The sequence below is a fragment of the Cuculus canorus genome, chromosome 1 (assembly GCF_017976375.1).
Source record: "Cuculus canorus isolate bCucCan1 chromosome 1, bCucCan1.pri, whole genome shotgun sequence".
Classification (NCBI taxonomy): domain Eukaryota; kingdom Metazoa; phylum Chordata; class Aves; order Cuculiformes; family Cuculidae; genus Cuculus; species Cuculus canorus.
Window position 1 is genome coordinate 48,985,385 of NC_071401.1, and position 22,556 is coordinate 49,007,940.

Here is a 22,556-nt window from a genome sequence, read left to right on the forward strand (position 1 = left end):
TTCTTAGGCAGGGCCTCTATTACTGCTTCAAAACGTAAACAGGGCTTGCACAGTAGTGCCGTACTACAATTTAAATGCTTTTTCTAACTGTTCAGCAGCTACAGCTTTTTCTTGCAGCTGTTAGAGGAGGCAAAAGCCCAAATCAGTGGATATAATAATGCAAATTCAATCCAATCACTCAGAACTGCAACATTCAACAAGACAGAGCCAAAAACTCAATATGACCATATGCCAACAATACAGTGTTGAAAGTGTTTGTTACTTTAATGTTGAGAAGGGAAAGGCAATGATTTGTAAAAGGCTTTGATGGAGATGTTATATAATAAGTAGTAAAGTAAATCACTATAATGATTTTATATATACCCTACACAAAAAAAAAAAAACTTTGTGAAAATATTAGCATTTGAAAAGTTTATTTTTTGTGGAAAATCTAACAAAAACTGTCAAGTTTCTCAAATTTTTTGTCTCTCAGTAAATCATTCTTAGGTCGGAGTACAGAAAATCTAAGGAATTGACAAAACCCATTACATACATCCCAATTTATCTTTTCAATTAGTGTGATTATCATAACACTCTATACAACATTGTAAAAGCCTGCCATCCCAAGGCAGCCACTCTGGCACTCTTCATAGAAGGAGCCTTCTCACCTACAAATTTAACTAACCTATCTTCTCTCCACCTTTCACAAACTATAGACCCAAATGCCACATGTATTAACAACATAATGCACCGAACGACAACTTGATTCTTTATTTGAAACATCAAAACAAAGAATAAGTGATTATTAAAATTATGACTGACTTTAGGAGTCAGCAATACTTTCATTCACATGAGAGACTTGTTCTCAAAGAGCAGAAATATGCTCCCTGGGCAAATGCCACATACAACGTCCACCCTCCATTGGTCATGGCTAATAACCTGCCCATCGTACCAGAAGACAAAAGGGAGCTGTACAATAGAGCAGCCAGTCCCTAGAGTTTTCCCAGGAAGCTTCACACAGTGGTGCTAGACAGACTTATGAGAAAGAGGGCTCATGTTTCATCACAGTAAATATTAACAAGCTGTTGAACCTAAAAGCCCCAATAATGAACCCATTCTACAAACACGTCTCCTGTTGGCTTCAGCAGAAGCTCAGCAGAGAACAGGCTGCAGCCCAAACAGGAGGGCTAGAACAGCTATTTAAAAGTGATCGCACAGCTGCATCAATGTAGCCTCGCTTTTCCTCTTTAGCCTTCATCACTTTGGAGTTCACAAGATATTTTTGCTGTTACTCATTAATCACAGTGCCAATCAAGTTATCCATGACACATTTGTAAACAGACATGCCCTTTCGGATGTGAGGATTAGAGTTTCAATTGCAGTGGATTTGATGGTTGCGAGTGAGTTAGGAGAAAGAAGCAGGGAGAGCGAATCTAGAAACAGCAGACAGCCATGTTTGTTTCTTTATTCACTGAAACTGAACTACTTCCATTACACAGTGTGGAAAAAATATTTCCATTCTGTAGTTATGTTTTTCTACAGTTTTTCTACAGTAATGATCTAAGGACATCAAGCACAGTAACATCTGTAAGTAGAGGTAATACTCCCTACCACCTGGAAAAGTCTAATTTTCTAGCTATATTAGTCAATTAAATAAAAGATACCACCTCTACCTACAAAACTTGTTACAGGAAACTAACTGATGAGGATTGGAAAATTTTCATTGATAACCTTCACGCCAAAAATTCACATGTGACCTCCCAGCAGCACAGCCAGGAAGCAGCGTCAACATCACCTTCCTTTTGTCTCATTTTGGTGTCCTGGGCTAAGACATACTGATTCCTTTAGTATTATCACAAGGTCATCCTCTGTGGCTCACCAAGGATGTCTGCCTTACAGTCAACAGCCAGAAAGAAGATCTACTGTTATATTATGGTTCCTAGCCCTTTTGTAGGTCAGTCTCAGTGTTACCACCTCTTCTTCTTTCTCCATCTCACCTTCTCCCTACCACTACCTTTTCTCCACAGTTCTCCCACCACCTTCAGATCCTTCCTGTCGCATCCTCCAAAATTTACAACCTACTTCCACACATAGGATCCGCAGCTCCCACTGGAATACATTGGCAACTCAGACTCTGCACCACTTCATCTCTAACGCTGGAAACCTTTGCCCCAGGACGCCAAACGTTCACTTAGGAGTAAGAGTACATTCCAGTTATGTCAGTCATTTGTCATAGTTCAGCCCCATATTTTTACAAAGTAAAAAAGTAACAAGCATCTGCCACAAAAAGATATATGGACACTAGTATGTTCTCCAAGTTATCATTAAAAAAAAGAGCTCAAACTTGACAATACATAAAAAACTCCTGGAAGAACTACAAAGAGGAGCTAAAAAGATAAAGAATGACAGCCCCCAGAGCCCTCATATTACCAGACCAATTGCCTGCTACAGCAGAGGTGATAAAGCCCTGCCTACCATAAGCATGAGCTGACTTTTTCACAGCTCTTTTCCAGCCCACAAGGAACTTGAAGTCCTCTCACACACAATTACAAACAGAATAAAAAAAAATGAGTGTCCACAGAATCTTTTTATTACTTTTCTCAAAAGACAGTGCTCCAATAGGCTTTCAAACACATTAATCTGACCACTGAAAACAGGAACACGGAGGACTGAGTGGCTAGGAGAATATTATTTTATTTGCCCGTACAGAAACAAAACCAAAAAAACAAAACCTATCCATGCCTCAGCCACACTATGTCAGGTTGATTTAGTTTTCTACCTAGAGCCACCACTAGTCAGCTGTGCAAAATGCTTTTATTGATGGCCACTGTCATTTTTCCATTGTTGTTCCCTGAGGTTCAGATAACTGTTGAATTTTGGAGGGGCAGAGCTCCAAGAATTTAAGGTCTTGGCAAAGGGCAGCTAGTGATATGTTGTGCTATTCTTATTAAAGACCTTTGTTCAAGCAACAAAATATTTAACTCCCTTTGCCTCATGTGTGCAGCTGTCTGTTGAAGAATTTGTGAGATCAAATAAACAATGGAAAGTGGAAAAAACTGTAACCATTAAATCTAACCATTAACTAATATAACTGATATATTTTGTCCCTTTATTACGATAGTAGATTTCTGGGGGGCGTGGGGGGAAGAAGGGAGGAGGTGTCAGCCAATTTAAGGTCCTATAGAGGCTATTCAGAAGGATTTACACAACAATAGGAATAGGGAAACATCATATTTAGCACCACAACTTCAAAATGCAAAGATTTATCATAGTCTGAAGTTTCAAATAAGTGGATGGTCTTATAAGACACTATTCAAATCTGCAACTGAAATCTATTGGAAATATTAGCACAATAATGGTAAGACTTGTGAAAATTATTAGTGTTGTCAGCTTAGCACATAGAAGTCAAGAAAACGTCAAAGATATATTTTTTCTGTGAATAACACTAATAGAAAATTGAATTTAGGAATTCATTAGGGATGCACTAGGAATCTGATGGTTTGTTCCAGTTGTCTCTAACGATGTCATTCATACAGGTGTTAACAGCTACTAACATAGAAATTATTAAAAAGAGAACAAGCCGCAGAATAGCTGAAACTGTCATGCCCCTGTATCTCTTTTTCAGATCATTGGTTTGGAAGGTCTGACTTTCATTCTACCTTTCCTCATTGCCTTATACAAGGTTATGTTCAAACTGGGGAAATTAGAAATCACTTCCAAGTCAAATATTGTCTGAAATCTGCCCACAAATTGGTTCTCTTTGTCCAACCTAAATTTCATAGCCCACAGAATAATGGTGTCATTCTTGCACAAGTGATCAAAAGTTAGGAGGAGTTCATCCAGGAAGGGATGGTGGTAAACCACATCAGCAGCCATAATGTAGTCAAACTGACAGGAAGACCTAGGAAAATTCTTTTCCAGGTCAACTCCCCAAGACAATTCCTTAACACGAGGCTGATGCTTGCATTTCAGCTTTGTATTTTGGAGAACATTGTGCTTAAGGTTTCCCAGCAGTTCTGGCAAATCAGTGGCAGTGACCAGTGCACCTGTGACAGGGAGAAAACAAACATAATCTTTGAATATACTTCAAGACAAGTAAAAGCCCATTCACAAAAGCCACTGCACAAGGAACTGATTTTACCAGATAGCTCTCATTGAGGAGAACAGAAGAATGTAATTGCTCCTAATAGCTCTTAGCCATTGCACTTAAAATAAATATTTAGTTCCTGATAGTTTTACTCTACAGATTGCTATCTAAATGCAGATGAGCATGAGTGGGGAAAAATCAGATACTTACTGTGTCTTGGTATAATTTTGGTTAGGAGTACAACGAGCAGTTAGAGATTGAAGACTACCAGCTACGGACTCCATGAAAAGCACAAAATTTAGCATTGCCTCAGGTTCTTTTCTTGTCACATAATAAGAAGGTTTCTTAGACTACAGAAAGCTGAGATTCTGTTAAAAATGCAAAAGTTACTGATTTGGATTACTCTTGAGGAAGAACAGGCTACCACAATGGAAAGTACAACAGTGTTTATAGCAGAAAAATGAAGGACCTATTGCTGAAAGAAAACTATGAAGATAACTAGAAAGATATTGACCAGATATCCAAGAGCTCTTTTGTCAATGGAAGGGCAATATTACTCATACCTTCAGTTGTCTTCATTTGGTTGCCACTAACATCCTGTAAGCCACCAGTTTCTTACATTGGTCCCCTGTTTAACACTGTTAGTGTTAACATCACCACCTATTTATTGCATAAATACACTCAGAAAAAAAAACAAAACAGGTTTCCAAACAAGTGGGTTTTTTTATTCTTGCTCTTGGAAGCTTTCAAATAACAGTGTTTTAGAGAACTTAGGCCACGTCCTCTGAGAGATGTTTCCAATAGCGTAAGAGTAATGGCATATACTCACCCAGTAAACTGGCTACAATGGAGACCAGCCCAGTTCCCGCTCCAATTTCAATCACATTTTTGTCAACCAAATTGTATTGTTTAGAATTAGTTTCCAAAAAATAACACAGAACAAGAGCCTGTAGGGGAGGGAATCCATGAACATACTGAACAAATAAATGAAATAAACCACCTCACTAAATATGCATTGTCATTTAAAAGCATGCAAAAAAATTCTTTTGTAATGTCATGTCTGTTCAGATGAACAATATTCCTTCAAGCGCTCTCCCTAAAGGATTAAAGCTTACTATGATCTTTGAGTTCTACAGGCTGACACGATAAATGCCACAACATGCCTCAATATAGGCTTGCAAAGCATTACAGGCAGAAGAAACAACTGCAATTATCTAATTTGTCACACTGCATAACATGAGCTATAAAATTCCAGTCAGCAATTCCTGTTTATAGGTGCACTAACTTCTGGTTGAATTATGTGTCCTTCATGAAGACATCTTGATATAAGGACTACTTACGAGAGAAAATCCACAGCCATGGTTGTTAAACTCTTCCAATAGTTATTTATTTCTAACAGTAATTAATTACTGTAACGATTCAAAAGGGACTAATAGATTTAGCCCTTTTCTGCCCATTCAGTTTGTTTTCAGTATCTGTGTGCTTACTTTGTTAAGCATACCAAACCTTTATTGCAAACAAAGCCACAGACCCCTCTACAACAGACTCCTTATAAATGCGTATATAAAGTGTAATTAAGAGGATTCTCCAGCTTTTCTGTCCTGTCTCACACTGACCAGTGGGTTTTAGGTCACTGTTGAAATAGAAATTGCTGCTTTTATTTCTCTGACAAAGGCAGATTCCAGCTTGTCTCTCATGCTTTTTCCCAGACTTAAAATTATGTAGTCCCCATTGATGAATACATAGGGTGGTTGCCACATCCTCTTGCAACACAGATTGTTATCTGGAAAGGCAATTATTCAAGGCCCAGTCTGGCACAGCAAAATTATCCCCTTAATTTTACTTTTAGTCAATTAAGAAGTAGAAAGAAAGAAGGAGGAATGTCGACTCAGTGTTGACATGCTAGGTACTCAAACAAAGTTTTGGCTTTCAGCTTCTTAACTCAGAGCAAAAAGAGTAGGGTCTTTTACATGAACTTACGTATATCCCATAATCAAAGCTTTGATACAGAAATAAGTCTGTGAGCACCAGGACTAATTAAGTCCAGGCTCCTAATGATGGTGTCTGATGATTAACTGACATTTAAAAACATAGTATACTAAGATTTCTTGTTAGTTCCATATATGCCTAAAATTTCTTCCTTCAGAGCTTTGCCATATTCTGCTGTGGAAACTGGTTCGCAGGATCAAAACTTCCATGAGTTAAATTAGAGAAGTTTGGGCTTCTCTTCTGTGAAATGTGCAGAAACTTTATTTTCCCTAAAGCATCCTCTTGAGAAATTTGTCTTGCATTTTTCAGAAGAGTTCTGATACTGCTCGATAGAAGAGGACAGGAGAATGAAACTACATAGACAGAGGGGTTGCCTTCCTTCCACAGCAAAATTGACTAAAATCTTCAAGAAAATAATATGCTTTTCGGTACAGTCCGTGACTTCATGAGAATAATTGGCAGTCAGCCAGTCTTTCCTCAAAGACATAGATAGAGGCCACCAAGAGATATAGTATAAATTACTTGTCCAGGTGTGCTAAGACAAGGAAAATTGGAGTTTGAAACAGCAGAGCAGGCTAACTCTCCTCAGCTAAACTATGGCCATACTACTTAAAAATAATACAGTGCTAGGAGGGTGATACTGCTGGGACAGAAATGGAGCCTTTAGGGTTTTAGTCCTTTCCCTGCTGTAGGGGCTCCTGGAGATGATCCTGTTTCAGCAATGTTTTCTGAAAACCACAAGTGTCAATTGTATATCATGACACCTCTCATCAGAGTGGTTTCTTTCATTCTTAATTATTTCAAAACAGTCAGTTAGCTGCATTGCTCAAAAATTGAAGAAGGCTCTTTGTATGGTGTGTATGCTGACGGTCCTTATATCAAGAGCCAAGGACAAGTGTACTCTCCCACTAGATTTCTGGCTGAGAAACTGAAAGCTCCAATGGAACTTTTTCCCGTGTCTGCATTTCTACCAGGTGAATTTGTTTCTCACATGAGTAGGCTGAGTAGCTTCTGTGAGTGTTAATACCTGGTGATCTCATATCACAGCCACTTCCACAACATCAATTGGCATGCTATACATCTATCTGTATTTATAAAATGTACAGAAATGTAGTCATCATAAGATTGCCATATTGTCTTCAAAACACGCTTGTATTTGGCTGATAGGAACAAAAGTTAGTGGTAGGTAAAAGGAGGGGAAACAAAATCATACATCTTGTGTGACAAGAGCACAAATACGAGATACCATTTAAGCTTTGAGAACCACGAATCCATATAAAACAGGCTAAATTCAGGTTTAGGATTTGCAGAGTGAAGACGGAGAAGCATAGAGTGTTTTTATTTGGTTTACAACATACAAAAAAAACATATTTATCATGCAAAACAGATTAAAAGTGCCATAAGACTCTGAAATTGAAAAATAAGAATACTGCATAAATATTGTACCGATGGCCAGACGACTGCTCCATAACAATCAGTGGCTTCTGTTATTCTTATCTCATGGCCAGCAAAGTGAAAGCCTTCCCAGGCCTTATGAGTTATAAGAGCAGGAAAAAAACGCCTTCTCATGATTTCTGCAACTATCTGTTCATCTTCTTTTTCTTCTGGAAGCGAAAGTATAAAAGGTCAAACAGGCTGAATGGGCTGATAAAGAAACTATCAATTTATATTGAAAAGCTGATTTAGAAGGAAGAATGTGAACCATATCTGAGAATAAAAATGCATTTTACCACTAATGTGTAGCATGATATATGGGAAGTCTCCTGAATTCTAATTGAAGTTTTCAGACTAAATTTCTTTCCTGTTTTGCTGAAGAAGCCAAGTTTATAAAAAGTAAAGAAAATAAGTGGAAAGTTACCATATATTGTCTTCCATTTCAGCAGCCCAGAGGAAAATTTTTAACTTCTTTTTCCCTTCAAGAACAGCTGCCCTGGTATAGGCACTCAGTCTTATGTGCACAGATTTTTCATTATTTCCCATATCCTTTTTACTGCTCAGTTTCCCCACATTATGATTCTTTCTGACAGTAAACAAAAGGAGCCACAGTATCATTTATAAGTCTGTGACAAAACTTGTGAAACAGATCCTACCAACACAAATTATGACAGACAGGAATGAAAGCACTAGTATTGTCAGGAAAGCTTATTCACCCACCCCAGCAGAGCCCTGTCAGAGGGATTCTTTCCAGTTGGCTTGATATCCTGAATGCCATCCTTGTTGCTAAGCAAAGGGTATTTATGATAGCTAACATAAACCCGGATAGCTCTTCTAACAGGAGAGGATTCATTCTTTTTTAGCAGAATACCAAGCCAGTTTCAGTTTCGCCACCATCACACAAAGCTTCACCTCAAATTTACTAAAAAAATGTGTAAGTGAAACTGCCCTGAGCACATTCTTAGCAAAGTCTAGAAACATTCTACATTTTCACAGGAAATTTGCTTTCAGAGCCAACTATGATCTCTTGGCAAATTAGCCAAAGCCAAACATGTTTACAAGCTACAGCTCCTAGAAAGCAGGCTAGAGATTTGAATAACTGGGTTATGATCTTGTCCAAAGCAGAGTTTCTGTATCAAGCCTTCAGTCACCACTAAAACCACCGATATCAAGACTGGGATCTGCACAGAACCTGCAGGCCGAATGGCTATTAAAAATCAAAATATTTATGGTTTCATCAGCATGAAACACATTGGTCTACCAAAGATTCTTCACATTTTCTTCCCCCTCAAATCACTGCAGTCACAGGACATGATGACCTCAGGTGTTGTCATTTGCTCTGCCATGTGCCTCAGTATTTTTATTGCCATAACCTGTTAACAAAGTCTCTCTCCCTTCCATGTGACAGAGGGACCAAGAGGTTCTGGGGTGAACAAAGAAAGAGATGATAGCAAACAAAACCACATCAGGAAGATGCTCAGACTCATTTGCCAGTGCTTTAAGCTTGTAACTGAACTTACTTCAAGTATCAGATGAAGCTAGAGAAAAGCAACAAACAGAAGGAAGAATAAGCAAAAACATTCATGTTCAATCTTAGTGTGTTGACATGAACACATAATGTGGAAATTAAAAAAAAAAATCAACAACAGCAACAAAACCCCAAAACAAAATAACACACCAAACCAATCAACCAACCCACAATACTCCAAGAGTTGACTGGGGTGAAAAGAGTAGTATCATGGGACTCAGCAAAGTTAAAAAAAGCGTTATGCATATATCACTGGAAATAAATAGAAACAGTGTAAAAGTTTATAAAGATAACATAAAATAAATAGCCTTAACATGAAAACTATGACATCTTCAGGTGTTATTATGTGGCAGTCCATTACATCTTCTACCAGCCTCTACCTTTAAGTTGAGAGAAAACACATGTGTCATTGTGCTTGCAAGCAGGGAACTCTGTACAAACATGAGTTAAGTGCCAGAGAAATACTGCTCCAAGGAAAAAATTAATCTTTTCTTATGAAAGAATTAATATGAAGCTATCTTATTACAAATATCATGACCATATTTAATATGTCATCCTGTTTCCAGATATAGCCTGCTTTTAATCTTCTCTGATTGCTTAGAGCAGTCTGATCTTGTTCTACAGTCAGTACTGGCTGTGGAAGTAAAAAGCTATTCCTCCTGTTACCTCTCAATTACAACCATTTTTCTTGATCCTTCCTCCTTTGATACCTGTTTTGGATCCAATTTTGTTGAGAAACCATAACTTATTAAGTCTTAACTTATAAAGCTCCTGCCAGAAGATCTGTAAAACTTCAGCAGTATTACAGCTACTCCTCTAGTGCTCAATAAACATTTCCCACCTATTCCCTATATTATCAGCAATCTTTCTACTTAAGGCTTGCGTAGCACCTAGACTGTCAGAGTTTGTAGGGCACTGCTCCTTACCTAAGCTAAACTGTCCGCATACATGAAAGAAGAATCCCAAATCTGCTGATTAATAACAGCACTTAAATCTTTGGCCATCTTATTCCTTTGGTAACCCCTCAGGTGGGTTACCTGGAGAAGTTTACCAAACTTTTGCACTTTTTTTACTTCCTCTTCAGTTCTTATTATTGAGGATAATTAAAAAGAGTATTTGTTTCATCAGAGATAAAATATGGTAGACAGGCCTCTAAACCCTAAGGAGAAATTTTATCAGGACCAGGATGCTAATGATTCTGACTAAGAGAGTGTTGACAAAACAAGGAATGTAGACTTTCAGTCAGTTTTGCTTACTTACAACACAAGTTCCCCTTGATACAGCAAAAGGCTTTCAGAGCAGTCAGAATAGAAATATAATGAAGTGGGAAATCTTTCAAGCAACAAGAAAATTGCTATCAGAGTAAGCAAAATCCAAGTGAGATGAAATCTCAATACCTGTAAACATCAAGAAAGTTCTGGTACTTGGACCAAATCACGGTTTCTTGATGACAGACAGAAAAAGCTGATAGGAAGTTATTCTCCTGGAAGCATTTATCTCTGTTAGTCCACATTCTCTGGTTCAGGAAGAAATGAATGAGTTTTAATGATTTTAACCACATTTCGAGACAACAAGAGCTGACTCAGTAGTGGAATAGTCAGACGAGAAGAGGAGGTTTGACTGGCCTGGGTCTCGATTCCTGAAAGAATGGAAGTGCATAATAGGCATTTCCAGCAATATTACTCAAGCATCTGTACTAAACTGTTAGAACTTGAAGGTCTGCTAGGACCAGTTTCTCCCTTCTTCATTTGCCTGGGTTTCACCAGGTGGGTTTGACCAGGTCGATTTGCCCTCACTCCTCCTTGCGATTTGGAGAGGCATGGAAGTTAGTTAAATATTTATAAAATTACTAATAATATTACTTCCTTCATTCTATTCAACTCATCACATGAGCATGTATACGCAGAAACCACTGGAGTTTCAGGTGGTAGGCTCTTATTTACAATAAGATGAAACAGTCAGATCCTGTTCAGGTAACATATAGAATGAGAAATATTTTTTTTAGTGAAACTAAAACTTCTTTTTAGAGAGAGCTCCTTTGGTCTTGAATTTGTGTTGACAAAGAAATACACGTGTATAGATGCCCCAAATTCTTCTTGAAATACAATTTGAATGTTTGAGTTTCTTAAGACTTTCTGCTCAATGGGGCAATTTCTTATAATGTTCTTTGCAATATTTCAGGTAAAGTATTGTTTATCATAAAAGTCCAACACCTTTGGAGCATGTTCTTTGAACTCCCTTGATTTTAAGTTAATATCAGGGCTGAGGGAGAAAATTCATATACTGCTGACACATCTTCACTATGTCAACCACATCATTAAAAAAACACTTTAAACATCATTCTCAAAGGCAAAGCAATCACCATTTTACAACTGAAATGTGAACATAGTTTTCCAAAGAGACATACTAAATCATGTGGAAGACTGGAGTTGTGAAGTCAGTGACGGGTTAGTTAGAGAAATAAGTGTCAAGCTGTGAAATCTCGTGTAGGGAACCAGAGAATTTTGCTGACACATTTAAATGTCACATGAAAAGTTTTATATTAGAACAAAACCTAAAAAAAGAAAAGGACATGAGTTCTGCTGAGACAGCTGGAGAAGTCCTTTGAGTGGGAAAGGGAAGGCAGAAGCAAAATAACAGAACATAGACCAGGTCAGATAGAAACAATTTGCAAACTGCAGCGTCATTTTGTATTTTCGCTTGGACTGAGTATAAAGAGTACATATTTCATAGAATCCCTAGGTTGGAAAAGACCTTTGAGACAATCAAGTCCAACCATACCTGTCCACTACTAAATCATATCCCTAAGCACTTCATCTAACCACCTTTTAAATACCTCCAGGGGTGGTGACTCAACCACCTTCCTGCGCAGTCAGTTCCAGGGATAGCAAGGGGCTGGGGGCAGCAGAAGCTGCTGCATCAGCACCTCTACTCACACCAGTACCTCCCATCTAGCACCAATACCCCACACCTTTTCTGTGAGGAAATTTTTCCTAATGTTCAATCTGAACCTCCCCTGGTGTAACATGAAGCCATACCTTCTTGTCCTATCACTCGGGAAAAGAGCCCTTGCTACAACCTCCTTTAGGATAGCTGTAGAGACCTCAGCCTCCTTTTCTCCAGGCTAATCAACTCCAGTTTCCTCAACTGCTCGTCATAAGACTTGTTCTCCAGCCCCTTCATCAGCTTCATTTCTGGTCATGCTCCAGGACCTCAATGTCTTTCTTGTAATGAGGGGCTCAAAACTGAACACAGTGTTCAAGGTACGGACAGGGGCACAATCACTTTCCTGGTCCAGCTGGCCACGTCATTTCTGATACAAGCCAAGATGCTATTGGCCTTCTTGGACACCTGGGCCACTGCTGGCTCATATTCAGCAGGCTCTCAAGGAGCACCTCCAGGTCCTTCTCTGCCAGGCACCTTTCTAGCTGCTCTTTGCCAGGCCTGTAGTGCTGCACAGGGTTGTTTTGCCCCAAGTGCAGGACCCAGCACTTGGTTTTGTTGAACCCCATACCATTGGTCTCAGCCCAGCGGTCCAGCCTGTTCAGATCCCTCCCTACTCTCAAGCAGAATAACACTTCCTCCCAGCTTAGTGTCATCTGCAAACTCACTAAGGGTACATTCAATCCCTTCATGCAGATCATTGACGAAGATATTGAACAGAACTGGACCCAGCACCGAGACCTGGGGGACACCACTTGTGACTGGCCTCCAGCTGGATTTAATTCTATTTACTACCACCTTTTTGCCTGGCCATTCAGCTAGTTTTTAACCCAGCAGAGGGTGTGCCTCTCCAGGCCAGAGGCAACCAGTTTCTTGAGCAGAATGGTGTGTGAAACTGTGTCAAAGCCTTTACTGAAACACAAATATACTACACGCACAGCCTTTCTCTCATCCATCGAGCAGGTCACCTTGTCACAGAAGGAGACCACACTGACTGGGCCTAATCACCTGATTGTCTTGCATATGTTGTGTGACAGCACTCAGTATATGCCTGTTCCATGACCTTCCCTGGCACCAAGGTCAGACTGACAGGCCTGTACCTCCCTGGATCCTCCTTCTGACCAATGTAAATGGGTGTAACCTCTGTCAACCTCCGGTCATGTGGAACTTACACAGACAGACAGGACTGCTGGTAGATGATGGAAAGTGGTTTGGCAGGCACCTCCGCCAGCTCCCTTAATATCTTTGGGTGGATCCAATCTGGCCCCATAAACTTGTGAATGTCTAATTGGCTGAGCAGGTCTCTAACCATTTACTCTTGGATCATGGGAGTTTTGTTATGCTCTCCTTCCCTGTCTTCTGGCTCAGGAGGCTGAGCACCCAGAGAACATCTTATCTTTCTATTAAAGACTGAGGCAAAGAAGGCATTAGGTACCTCAGGCTTATCCTCATCCTTTGTCATTAATGTCTGCCTTGTGTCCAGTAAAGGATGGAGATTCTCTTTGACCCTCCTTTTGTTGTTGATAGATTTGTAGAAAGAATTTTTATTATCTTTCACAGAATTGGCTAATCTGAGTTCTAATTGGGCTTTAGCCCTTCTGATTTCCACTCTCTATGATCTCACTTCATCCTTGTAGTCCTCCTGAGATGCCTGCCCCTTTTTCCAAAGCTCATATACTTTCCTTTTTTTTCTGAGATCCACCCAGAGCTCTCTGCTCAGCCAAGATGGTTTTCTTCCCCACCAGCTCATTTTTTGGTGCACAGGGATTTAGAAACATGGTACGTGATTAGCTGCTCCCTTTACAACTGTCACATAAAATCATGCATAGGAGTATACAGCCCCAGCAGGAAACAGCAACATTAAAATTCAGTTTGGTTTCTTTAGTCAATTAATGGCATAAGTTAAGTCTCTCACAGCATAACTAATGATACCGTCTATATGAGTCCATTCTACACAGCATAAAAAGGGAACAGAGACAGACACTAAACACGTAGAATGCAAGAAAAGCGAAGACAAAAGGGCTGAATTTAAATGATACTTTTTAAAAAATCATTACCACCATCTAGATCCCTGAATTAAAATGTGGCTAAAAAGGGAAGTAAAATCACCTTTTCACGTAAAAACTGAGAAGAATATGCTAGCAGTCAATATCACCATTTTTAGACTCATTCACAAATAGTACACAGAGAAACAAAACATCCTCCAAGTACTTTGCTAATGGATTAGGACAGTATTAATTCAGAAACAACTACTTCACCCAATGATTCATCAAAACAACCTACAGGGATAAAAATACAGATCAGTCTCTTTCAAGTGCTGACCTGACCTTACTTAATCTCTTGAGGTCAAATGGTGTCACAGCACAAGGTCATAAGGAAATAAGACCCAGCCATCTTCTGCTTCTCTCTCCCGCTTTGAAGGAACTTCTCCAGCTGGCAAAAGGAATGAAATCCAAGCCCTCAGCATGAACTTGACAAAGTTCAGCCCTACAGCAACATATTCTCCCTTCTTCAGAAACAGTGTACTCTTACCTGTACAGTGTAGATTTAAAATTTACCATTTAGATTTGTAATTACAAGTATTTTAGAACCGTATATCAACAGTTGGGAAGACATGCATGGTTTCTCTAAGACTTGTCAGCAATTGCCTCCAAGTTTGATGAACACAGGAGTACTACCTGTGCTGGCATTACTGATTGAGTAATGCACAAGAGCATGTTCCAAGAATTCATGATAGCCAAGACTCTTCAGATCTCCTCACTGTGGACATATGGAACTGGAGTCATCCAAACAAAAGATTCAAGATGTGTTTTATGTATATACTACATAACATATATTACATATATTATATGTACCTTTAATTAAAAAAAAAAAAAGCTATCAATATATCCCAAAGTCAAGAAGATACCTGCAGAAAGATCAGTAAGGTAACAGATCTGCAGCCAGTTCTGTAGCTGTAAGAGATGACTGGAGAAGAATTACATTACTACACATTACTACACTGATAGGAATTGTCAGAAGGTAGCCTTGTGAATTCATCAAGGTATTTCCAATGACTTACAATTTTGTCCCAAATCTACATTAGGTCCCAAATCTACATTAGGTCTCAGTTCTAAGGGACTCTGGAGTCTTACAATTTTAACTGAGCTACAGACATCTCAGGATCAGAACCTTGGTCTTGCAAGTATTACAGGTGGCTCCATGGAAACGTACACAATCCTGAATCACAGAATAGTCCCCAGATTCCAGGTAGTATCACTTTCATATCTTCATTTCATTTCATTTATTTATATTTCATTCCACTACAGATTAAGGACCCCTAAAGGAAGAGTTTAGGAGGGAAATCTAATCATGTCCTTGACTTTCCAGAAGGCAGATGTAACCTACACCTTTCTAAGAATATAAAGCAAAGTACTGTTCCAGTACTTATCCAGACTACACAGTTAATTTTTTTCTTACTTCAAACATACTTATGAAGAGGGAAATGATCACGTGTGATCACGTGTAGGCATTCCAGTATATTCATTACAAACTCAGCCTGCTAAAGTGATGACAATGATGAGGTATATTATATTGATTAATCTGAGCTACTACGTCAGGGTAATATAATGCTTGAAACTTTATGCTTCGATATGCAGAAATAAAAACCTGCCGCCCACAGGCAGCCTCTTCTCAGCCAAGAGACAAGATGCATTTAGTTCAGAGCATGAGGAGACAACAGGAGAGGGGTTTGCTCACAATATCCATTTTATGTATTTACCCAGGCTTGCGAGATGCATTTTCAATTTGAAATTCACACCACTGATATCCCAGCCCCATCCAAGTCATGGGTCATCCAAAACCGCTAGAAGGCTGAAAACAGAAGTATTGTAGTCAGATTATCTCATGGACACAGAATGAGTACAGAAGTGCCAAGTACTTCCCCTTCTTAATTCATTGTGTTTGTCTTGTCATTGAAAACATCTTCAGGACTAGGCTCAGAAGTTATTTAATCTCCAGAGATAACTAAATTACTTACCTCAGACTGTAAAAGCAGATTATGTTCTTAAATTAGATGCACAAATATATATTACATAAGGCCAACAGCCAAATTTCTGATGGACAGGAAGGCTCTGGATGAGTAATTTAGACACTGCAAACCATTGTCTAGTCTAATCTTTCACATCTCTTACTTTGCCTGCTCAAGAGAGTTTTCTGCCATTGAAATCTCTTAATTCCTTGTAACGACGTGCCAGAACGTGCCAGGTACCACAGCCGGTGGAACAGAAGGGACTCAACAAAATGATTGTGAATTTTCCCCCTACCAGTAATTCTGGATTTCTGAAGTATTTCTTTGAAGGACTTGAAGGCAACCTAGCAACACCAATCCATGCAAACACACCACCTTTCTTGTGTGGCACTTGAGAGACATTTATTTTATCATTGAAATGCAGCTACTGCAAAGGGAAAAGATGTGAAGACAGGAAACGCAGGCACATGGCTGAGAGGAAAGAACATGTCACAGACTTCTCTAAAGAGTTAAAATGTTCTATCCATACACAAGAAGTTTCCATTAGAGTTTAGTAAAGTCTTCAGCAAAAACAGTTCTACTTGCAGGGGAGAGTGAAAAAGAACAGAGAAGTGTTAATTCAAGTTAGCACACTTGATATCTGCTATACTATGCTGTCACTTTCAAACAAAAGAGCTTAGAGATAAATTACTGTAAGATAGACAAGAGGTAAATTCAGAAGGAGACAGAAGAGGTATTTTTAGACTATTCTGATTTGCTGTGAAGGTGCAGTTTAGCTCTAGTCACTTCTTAGCTGGGATATACTCAAGTCTTATTCCTCTCTACTTCTTTTAGTCTTTTCTTTTTATTTGAAGACAGCTTGTTGCCAAAGAGGAGTAGAGTTTGAGTTCTAGTACTTCAGGTCAATCTTGCAGTGAAGAAAGAAAAAATATGTAACTAGAGAGATGGGCAAGCCATCAGGAAAACTAGGACTGCAAGAATCGTGTTAGAAGGATACCAAACAATGAAAAACCCAGCAATGAATTTGGCACTCGGTTGTGGAGATGCAGACTTGAGCTCCACAATCTGGTCCTGGGATATTTTTCAAATTTTTTCTATTAATTTCAAAGACTTTACTGTGTCAGTGGGGAACAGGTTGAGAAAAGTAAGAAGTGTCTTCAGAAGTAACCCAGGAAATAGGTATGAGACACTAAGTCGCTCCCTCTTCCCAGCTGAATATCTTAACTTCTAAGTTAAAGAGTTAGACTGCTTCTCATTTGCCTCCATTCCAACTATGTCCCATTTAAGGCACCTTTCTGGACTCCACACAGAGACTTGAAATGACTGCATGAATTGCCGTCAATTAGGACATCTGTCAAGCAGGGTGAGAAGGAGGAGTGTGTCCTTTCTAAAATGCAGGGAGATATGTGAAGGTTACCAGGTCAGCATTTTCTCAGATATTTATGGATTAAAAACTGAGCCCTGGCCAAATGAAGCGAGATGACTGAGTGTCAAGGACAAGTATGCCTTGAAAACCTGCTCTCCTCCTTTTGCCTCAGAGATAAAATTATTCTGGAATGGAATTAAACGATGCAAGTGTGGTAAAGTAATTTAGTATCCCAAGAAATGAATACAGGAGTGGCAGAATCTGATCTCAGGGAAGTTTAGACAAGGAGAGTTAAGACTAATGACCAAGAGAAATGAAAGGAAAGAAGAGAGACCTCTAACAATACAAATGTGGTGAAGAACTGATTAGATAAAGACACCAGAGGAAAGATCAGACTGGGTGAGGGCCTACCTGTTATCTGAGAAGCAGTAGTAATGAGAATCATGAACAAGAATAAGGAGCTTTATCCTGCAGAGCTTGTGACAAGCCAATTAAGAAGGGAAGTGGAAGGTATTCAATATAAAGAGCTCAGACTGGAATTTGCAAAGAAACTGAACAGAGATAAGAACCCTGAGAAACAGAGATTGAAACCGTGTTGGTGAAGTTAATGAAATGGGGAAGGCAGTAGAGGAAAAGGATGAAAACAAGGAAAGCACGGGCTCAGGGTGACCAAGTAGGTAAGCCTCCCTGCAGCTGGTTCAGCACCCTTCACCTCCAGAACCTGGCATGCAATTTAATATGCCTAAGCCTGGTGTCAGTTGAAACTGTAAAGATATCCTATTTTCCATTCATGTCACCTCATCATCTTATGCCAATGTTTCTAGACATGGAAGAGAGCCACCTGCTGCTGCTATCAACACAGTTACTCTGTTATCTAAGTGAAATCTACTTTTGCGTTTAATCTAAAGATTCTACCCTAACGACTAATTTTGCATACATTGACCTAATGTCTGAGAACTCAATTTATTTTCATAATTCAAAAGCTAAAAAAATTACATGCAGACTCACTTTTCCCCACCCTGAATCCTGCATGAAGAGAATATCAATATTAGAGCGTCAAGCTTGCAGAAGTATGGAAATACCTGTGCAACTTTACCTCAGCCCTTGTGCGCATAGAATACATAATGAGTCATCAATACTTCAATCTTTAATAGTTTTATCTTTAATATTTGTGCTTCCAGAAAATTTCCCCCCAGCAATAATACTTCATTACATAGGATCAACTTGAGCTCTTTGTTCACGTTTGAATTGCACAAAAGGAAAGGGAATTGCATTAAAGAAAATCTCCAGATTAAGGCACTTGAACAGCGCTCTGTGGAATAGCAACCTATACCAATCCTTATCAGTCATCCTCTTGTTCAATGTCAGCATTCCAGGGAAAGCCATCAATTTGGGGTACTTTAAAAAAAAAGCATTCAAAAGCAAAAAAACAAACATTAATTTCAGTAAGCAAATTATTTTTAAGTATTGCAGTTATGCCCAAAGTTCCACCTCACCTCGCTGAACAGGTAGCAAAGCAAAATCAGATGCTGAGCTCTCTTGAAAAAGAAGAGGCCCAAAAGCCTGGGACCAAGACTTAGCTGAGATTTTAAACTGAAATATTATGAAAAAGAAAATGTTTTAAAAAACTCTTTTTCTTTCCCATTCAGCTCCAGAAAGTAACTAGACTCCATCCCAAAATAACGCATACATTTGCCCTCAAACCTTGTATTGTTCTGGTGACCCCTAGTAAAAGGGAGATGACCCCTAAAAGGGAGATTGTTTGTCATGCTTTAGGATCTTGAAAGGTGTGCAGCTATGAATTTGTGTAAGAGAAAAAGCTGCCAATAGCTTCTGAAGGTATTTGAAGATTAGATTTAAGGCCGTCTACAGACAGAAACCAAGCTTGTAAGAAATAGTTCACCCTAGCTGACAGTCCACAATCAAATCTCTCCCAAACAGCTTGATCATAGTCATGGCTTCATTCCCTGGAACTAGTCACAGGCAAGATGCCAGGCAATGATAGGAAACTGCTGGGACCAGAGTATGCCGGCATAGCAGATACTTATTGCGTAGCTAGAATACCAGAACAGCACTAACTGTTGTATTTTGTGTACAAATGTCATAAACACAATTCTTGAGAAAAAAATAGTGGGAAGACCTCTTATTGTCAGCAAGACAGTTTGTTTCTGCTATTTAATAATATTCTGAAGAGGTACAAGAAAGCATAGTGAAATAAGGAACATTTTACCTTCTTGTCTTTCCTGTTCTCTTCCAAGTTCATTTTGTAGATGATTATTATGCGATGATTTCAAATCCATACTATGCCACAAAACCTGTGACAGAGAAATACAAGGCTGCCTGAATGACTGCATTCCCTTTTCCTTGTGTAATGCTTCACTTCAAAAAATTGAAATAATTAAATGTATTATGCTATCGGTCACTTCTATTGATAATAAAGACATGTAGACACACAAACATTAGTATTCAAAGCATAAAACCACTAGAAGCAGCAAACTAATTCAACTGTTCTATTCTCAAAGAAATTAAGTAGATATTTTTCTTTTTTAAAAAAGGGCTTTGATAAATGTTTAAAACTATTTTATTAAGCTTTAAAAGTAGAACCAATTCTAATCACTGTTAGTAGGCTTATAAATGATTGAAAGGAAAGGTTGCAACAAATGTCTGAAAGAGAAAAAAAAGCTGCACCAAAAGGACCTAATCTTGTTCTAATTAATTGGCTCAGAAGGGCAGGGAAGAAACCAATTAGTAAAAGTTGCACATGAGAATAAGTAGGAGGCTAAATCTATAGACAACATACAGAACAGAACATGTGTGCCTACAGAAAGACAAAACATGTAGAGTTGGGAGAAAAAAGGAATAGGAAATGTATGGCAGAGGATAATACAATTTTCAGCCATTTGCAGAAAAGCAGGCAACCAATACTCTCCAATTCTCGATATTTTTACACACAGAAAAAAAAAAAATTGAGTTCACAGGAAAAAAAAATAGTGTCCTGATATCCTGATAGTCTCTAAAGCTCTTGCACTGTTATATGAAAAATTGACAGGGTTTCTTTGGTTTTGGTTTGGTTTTTTTTGGGAATGGTTACAGGCAGCATACAGCTAATAATTTACAGACATGAAAAGACCCAACAGGGATGCAGTTAAATCACCAATGGGTAAAGGATCATCTCCATTTAAAGAAAAAAAAAATAATGTTAAAGAATCAAAGTGTAATCCTGCATAGACTATCGAGAAAACTTCCTCATAGTGTAAAGCCTTAGGCAGGTTTTCCTCTTGAGACTTCACAGAAAAGAGGACAGTATAGAACAGCCCTGTCTTGTTAGAGAGGGAGCACCATACTTTCCAGACTTCACCCAACAAAAGACATACAGATTTAAAGTCTAACTTTACTACCAGAGTGCCAGCAGCCATTACTGTATTTAAAGGGGCTTCTACACATCACTGTAACCTATAGAAGAAAAATACTGCTATTATATTTAGGTCTATCTATGAACTTAGTAACAGTAATGTCTTTACCTGGGGAGCAGGGAGAAATTCAGTTGGATTCAAAGTCTGTATGCACTGTCAGAATAACAAATAGCGTTAGAGCCACTGGGACATTAAGCAGGAAATGCAACACACATCCAGCAGTCTGTCACCTATCTCAGAAGCATAAAAGATGACAAATTTTCTTCTTACAAGAAAATAAAAACAACAGCTTAATAAACACTCCTTATACATTCCAAAGGAAAAGCAATGTTGTACCATAAAATCACCCTAAAATGGAAAACCCTTGTAATTTGTGGTGCTCTAATTTTTTTGCCTTTGAATTACACTGAATTACACAACAACCTGACTTTAACGTATGAATTCGGGACACAGAACAGCTCAGTCACTGAGTTACACTGTTTAAAGTAAGCAATACAAAGTAATTTAGAACAAAAGACACAGAGGAGTGAAATACCACTGACTTCCACTGCGTTTCAGCCAACATTACCTGAATCTCTCACAGCTTTCCGAAGATGGTACTCAAAGAGAGAAGTCCTTATCTACTTGGTTGTTTCCCTCCCTGGCAGTCCGAGGCAGAAGCATGCTCTGAAGCGTGTGTCACACATTGCCAACACCTCCACACCAGTAGCAATAATAAATCCTGACAGCTGCAGCACAAACACAAAGTGGGCACCGCACACGGGGTCCCTTACGTAAGGGAGCACATTTCATAACAGCAGTAGGCATCCAGTCAAGAGAGCTCCAGTCAACAAAAGTAACCAACTTTGGAGTATTTTTTACAAAAATAAGATAGTGGCAGAGTGTTGGTAACCACTCACTGCTAATAAAAAGTAAGCAAAGTGCAAAAAAGTCATTCTACAGGGTCAAAGGGGTCTTCCATGCACAGAAGACAATTTACGGTGAGGCAGGGGTGCATTTGCAGCAGAGGCAAATAAATGTGTGTTCAGTGTTGAAATGCAGCACTGTAACAAAGTAGACAACCTCCAAAATCCCAGCCCACTTTAGTCAAATATTCATGATACAGCTGCCAACACGCATAAATATACACACACCACTCCTCTTTTGTACATAGACAACACATACAGACATAAGGAAGAATTTCTTCACCATGAGAGTGGTGAGGCGCTGGCACAGGTTGCCCAGGGACACTGTGGATGCCCCATCCCTGGAGGTGTTCAAGGCCGGGTTGGATGGAGCCTTGGGCAGCCTAACCTAGTAGGAGGTGTACCCGCCCACGGTAGGGGGGTTGGAACTAGATGATCTTTAAGGTCCCTTCCAACCCTAACTATTCTATGATTCTAGATATATATTCATTCAGCAGATCACAACCACTTCCTTCTGGAGAAACAAATACAAGTATCTTTTTCTCTTATTAGGACTGTAAATCAATTCAGGGCAGGAACTGCCACTTACTTTATCCAATTTTTAACAAAATTAGACTCTGACCTCAACAGGGCTTTGTAGGTGCTATTGAAAAATAGTAAATTATTGTAGAATACTAAACAAGTCCTGTAGAGAAATGAATGTCTCTGTGCTTTAACGTATTTGGCTGGAGAAATTAATAGGCACTCTTCTACTCTTAGAAACTATAAAACAAATCACCAAGACCCAACCTACACTTTTAAAGCAAAATTCAGTAATACTAACAAGTGATCTACAAAACTGCTGTAAACTGGCTGTCTGAGCTAATAACTTCCCTAAAACATGATAATCTTTTATAAAAGTAA

At 38.9% G+C, this 22,556-nt stretch overlaps 1 protein-coding gene across 9 annotated transcripts; it reads right to left on the bottom strand.

Moving 5' to 3' along the window:
• Positions 1-429: 429 nt before the first annotated feature.
• Positions 430-21,497, bottom strand: LOC104062974 (protein-lysine methyltransferase METTL21E). 9 transcript variants are annotated; one of them, XM_054056957.1, is made up of 8 exons: positions 21,317-21,497; positions 20,857-20,901; positions 19,566-19,650; positions 15,721-15,812; positions 14,869-14,927; positions 7,502-7,656; positions 4,896-5,013; positions 430-4,025 (listed from the first exon to the last, which is right to left on the bottom strand). In XM_054056957.1, the coding sequence occupies exons 4-8, from the start codon at positions 15,786-15,788 to the stop codon at positions 3,601-3,603; spliced, it is 825 nt and encodes a 274-aa protein (XP_053912932.1). In that variant the 5' UTR covers positions 15,789-15,812; positions 19,566-19,650; positions 20,857-20,901; positions 21,317-21,497; the 3' UTR covers positions 430-3,600. The 9 variants fall into 9 exon arrangements, with proteins under 9 accessions (XP_053912932.1, XP_053912931.1, XP_053912937.1 ...); XM_054056956.1 differs by having other exon boundaries at positions 7,502-7,659; positions 21,317-21,495; XM_054056962.1 differs by lacking the exons at positions 14,869-14,927; positions 15,721-15,812 and adding an exon at positions 10,415-10,533 and having other exon boundaries at positions 7,502-7,659; positions 21,317-21,473.
• Between the last annotated feature and the right edge of the window lie 1,059 nt (positions 21,498-22,556).

What these genes read in the sequence shown, in the direction of transcription:
- LOC104062974 (XM_054056956.1), bottom strand. Translation starts at nt 15,788, where the DNA reads ATGACTTGGATGGGGCTGGGATATCAGTGGTGTGAATTTCAAATTGAA. An exon ending in AATGCATCTCGCAAGCCTGG is followed by an intron (nt 14,928 to 15,720) that starts GTAAATACATAA and finishes ATTCTTCTCCAG; the next exon opens with TCATCTCTTACAGCTACAGA. An exon ending in CCTTACTGATCTTTCTGCAG is followed by an intron (nt 7,660 to 14,868) that starts GTATCTTCTTGA and finishes TTTCGCTTCCAG; the next exon opens with AAGAAAAAGAAGATGAACAG.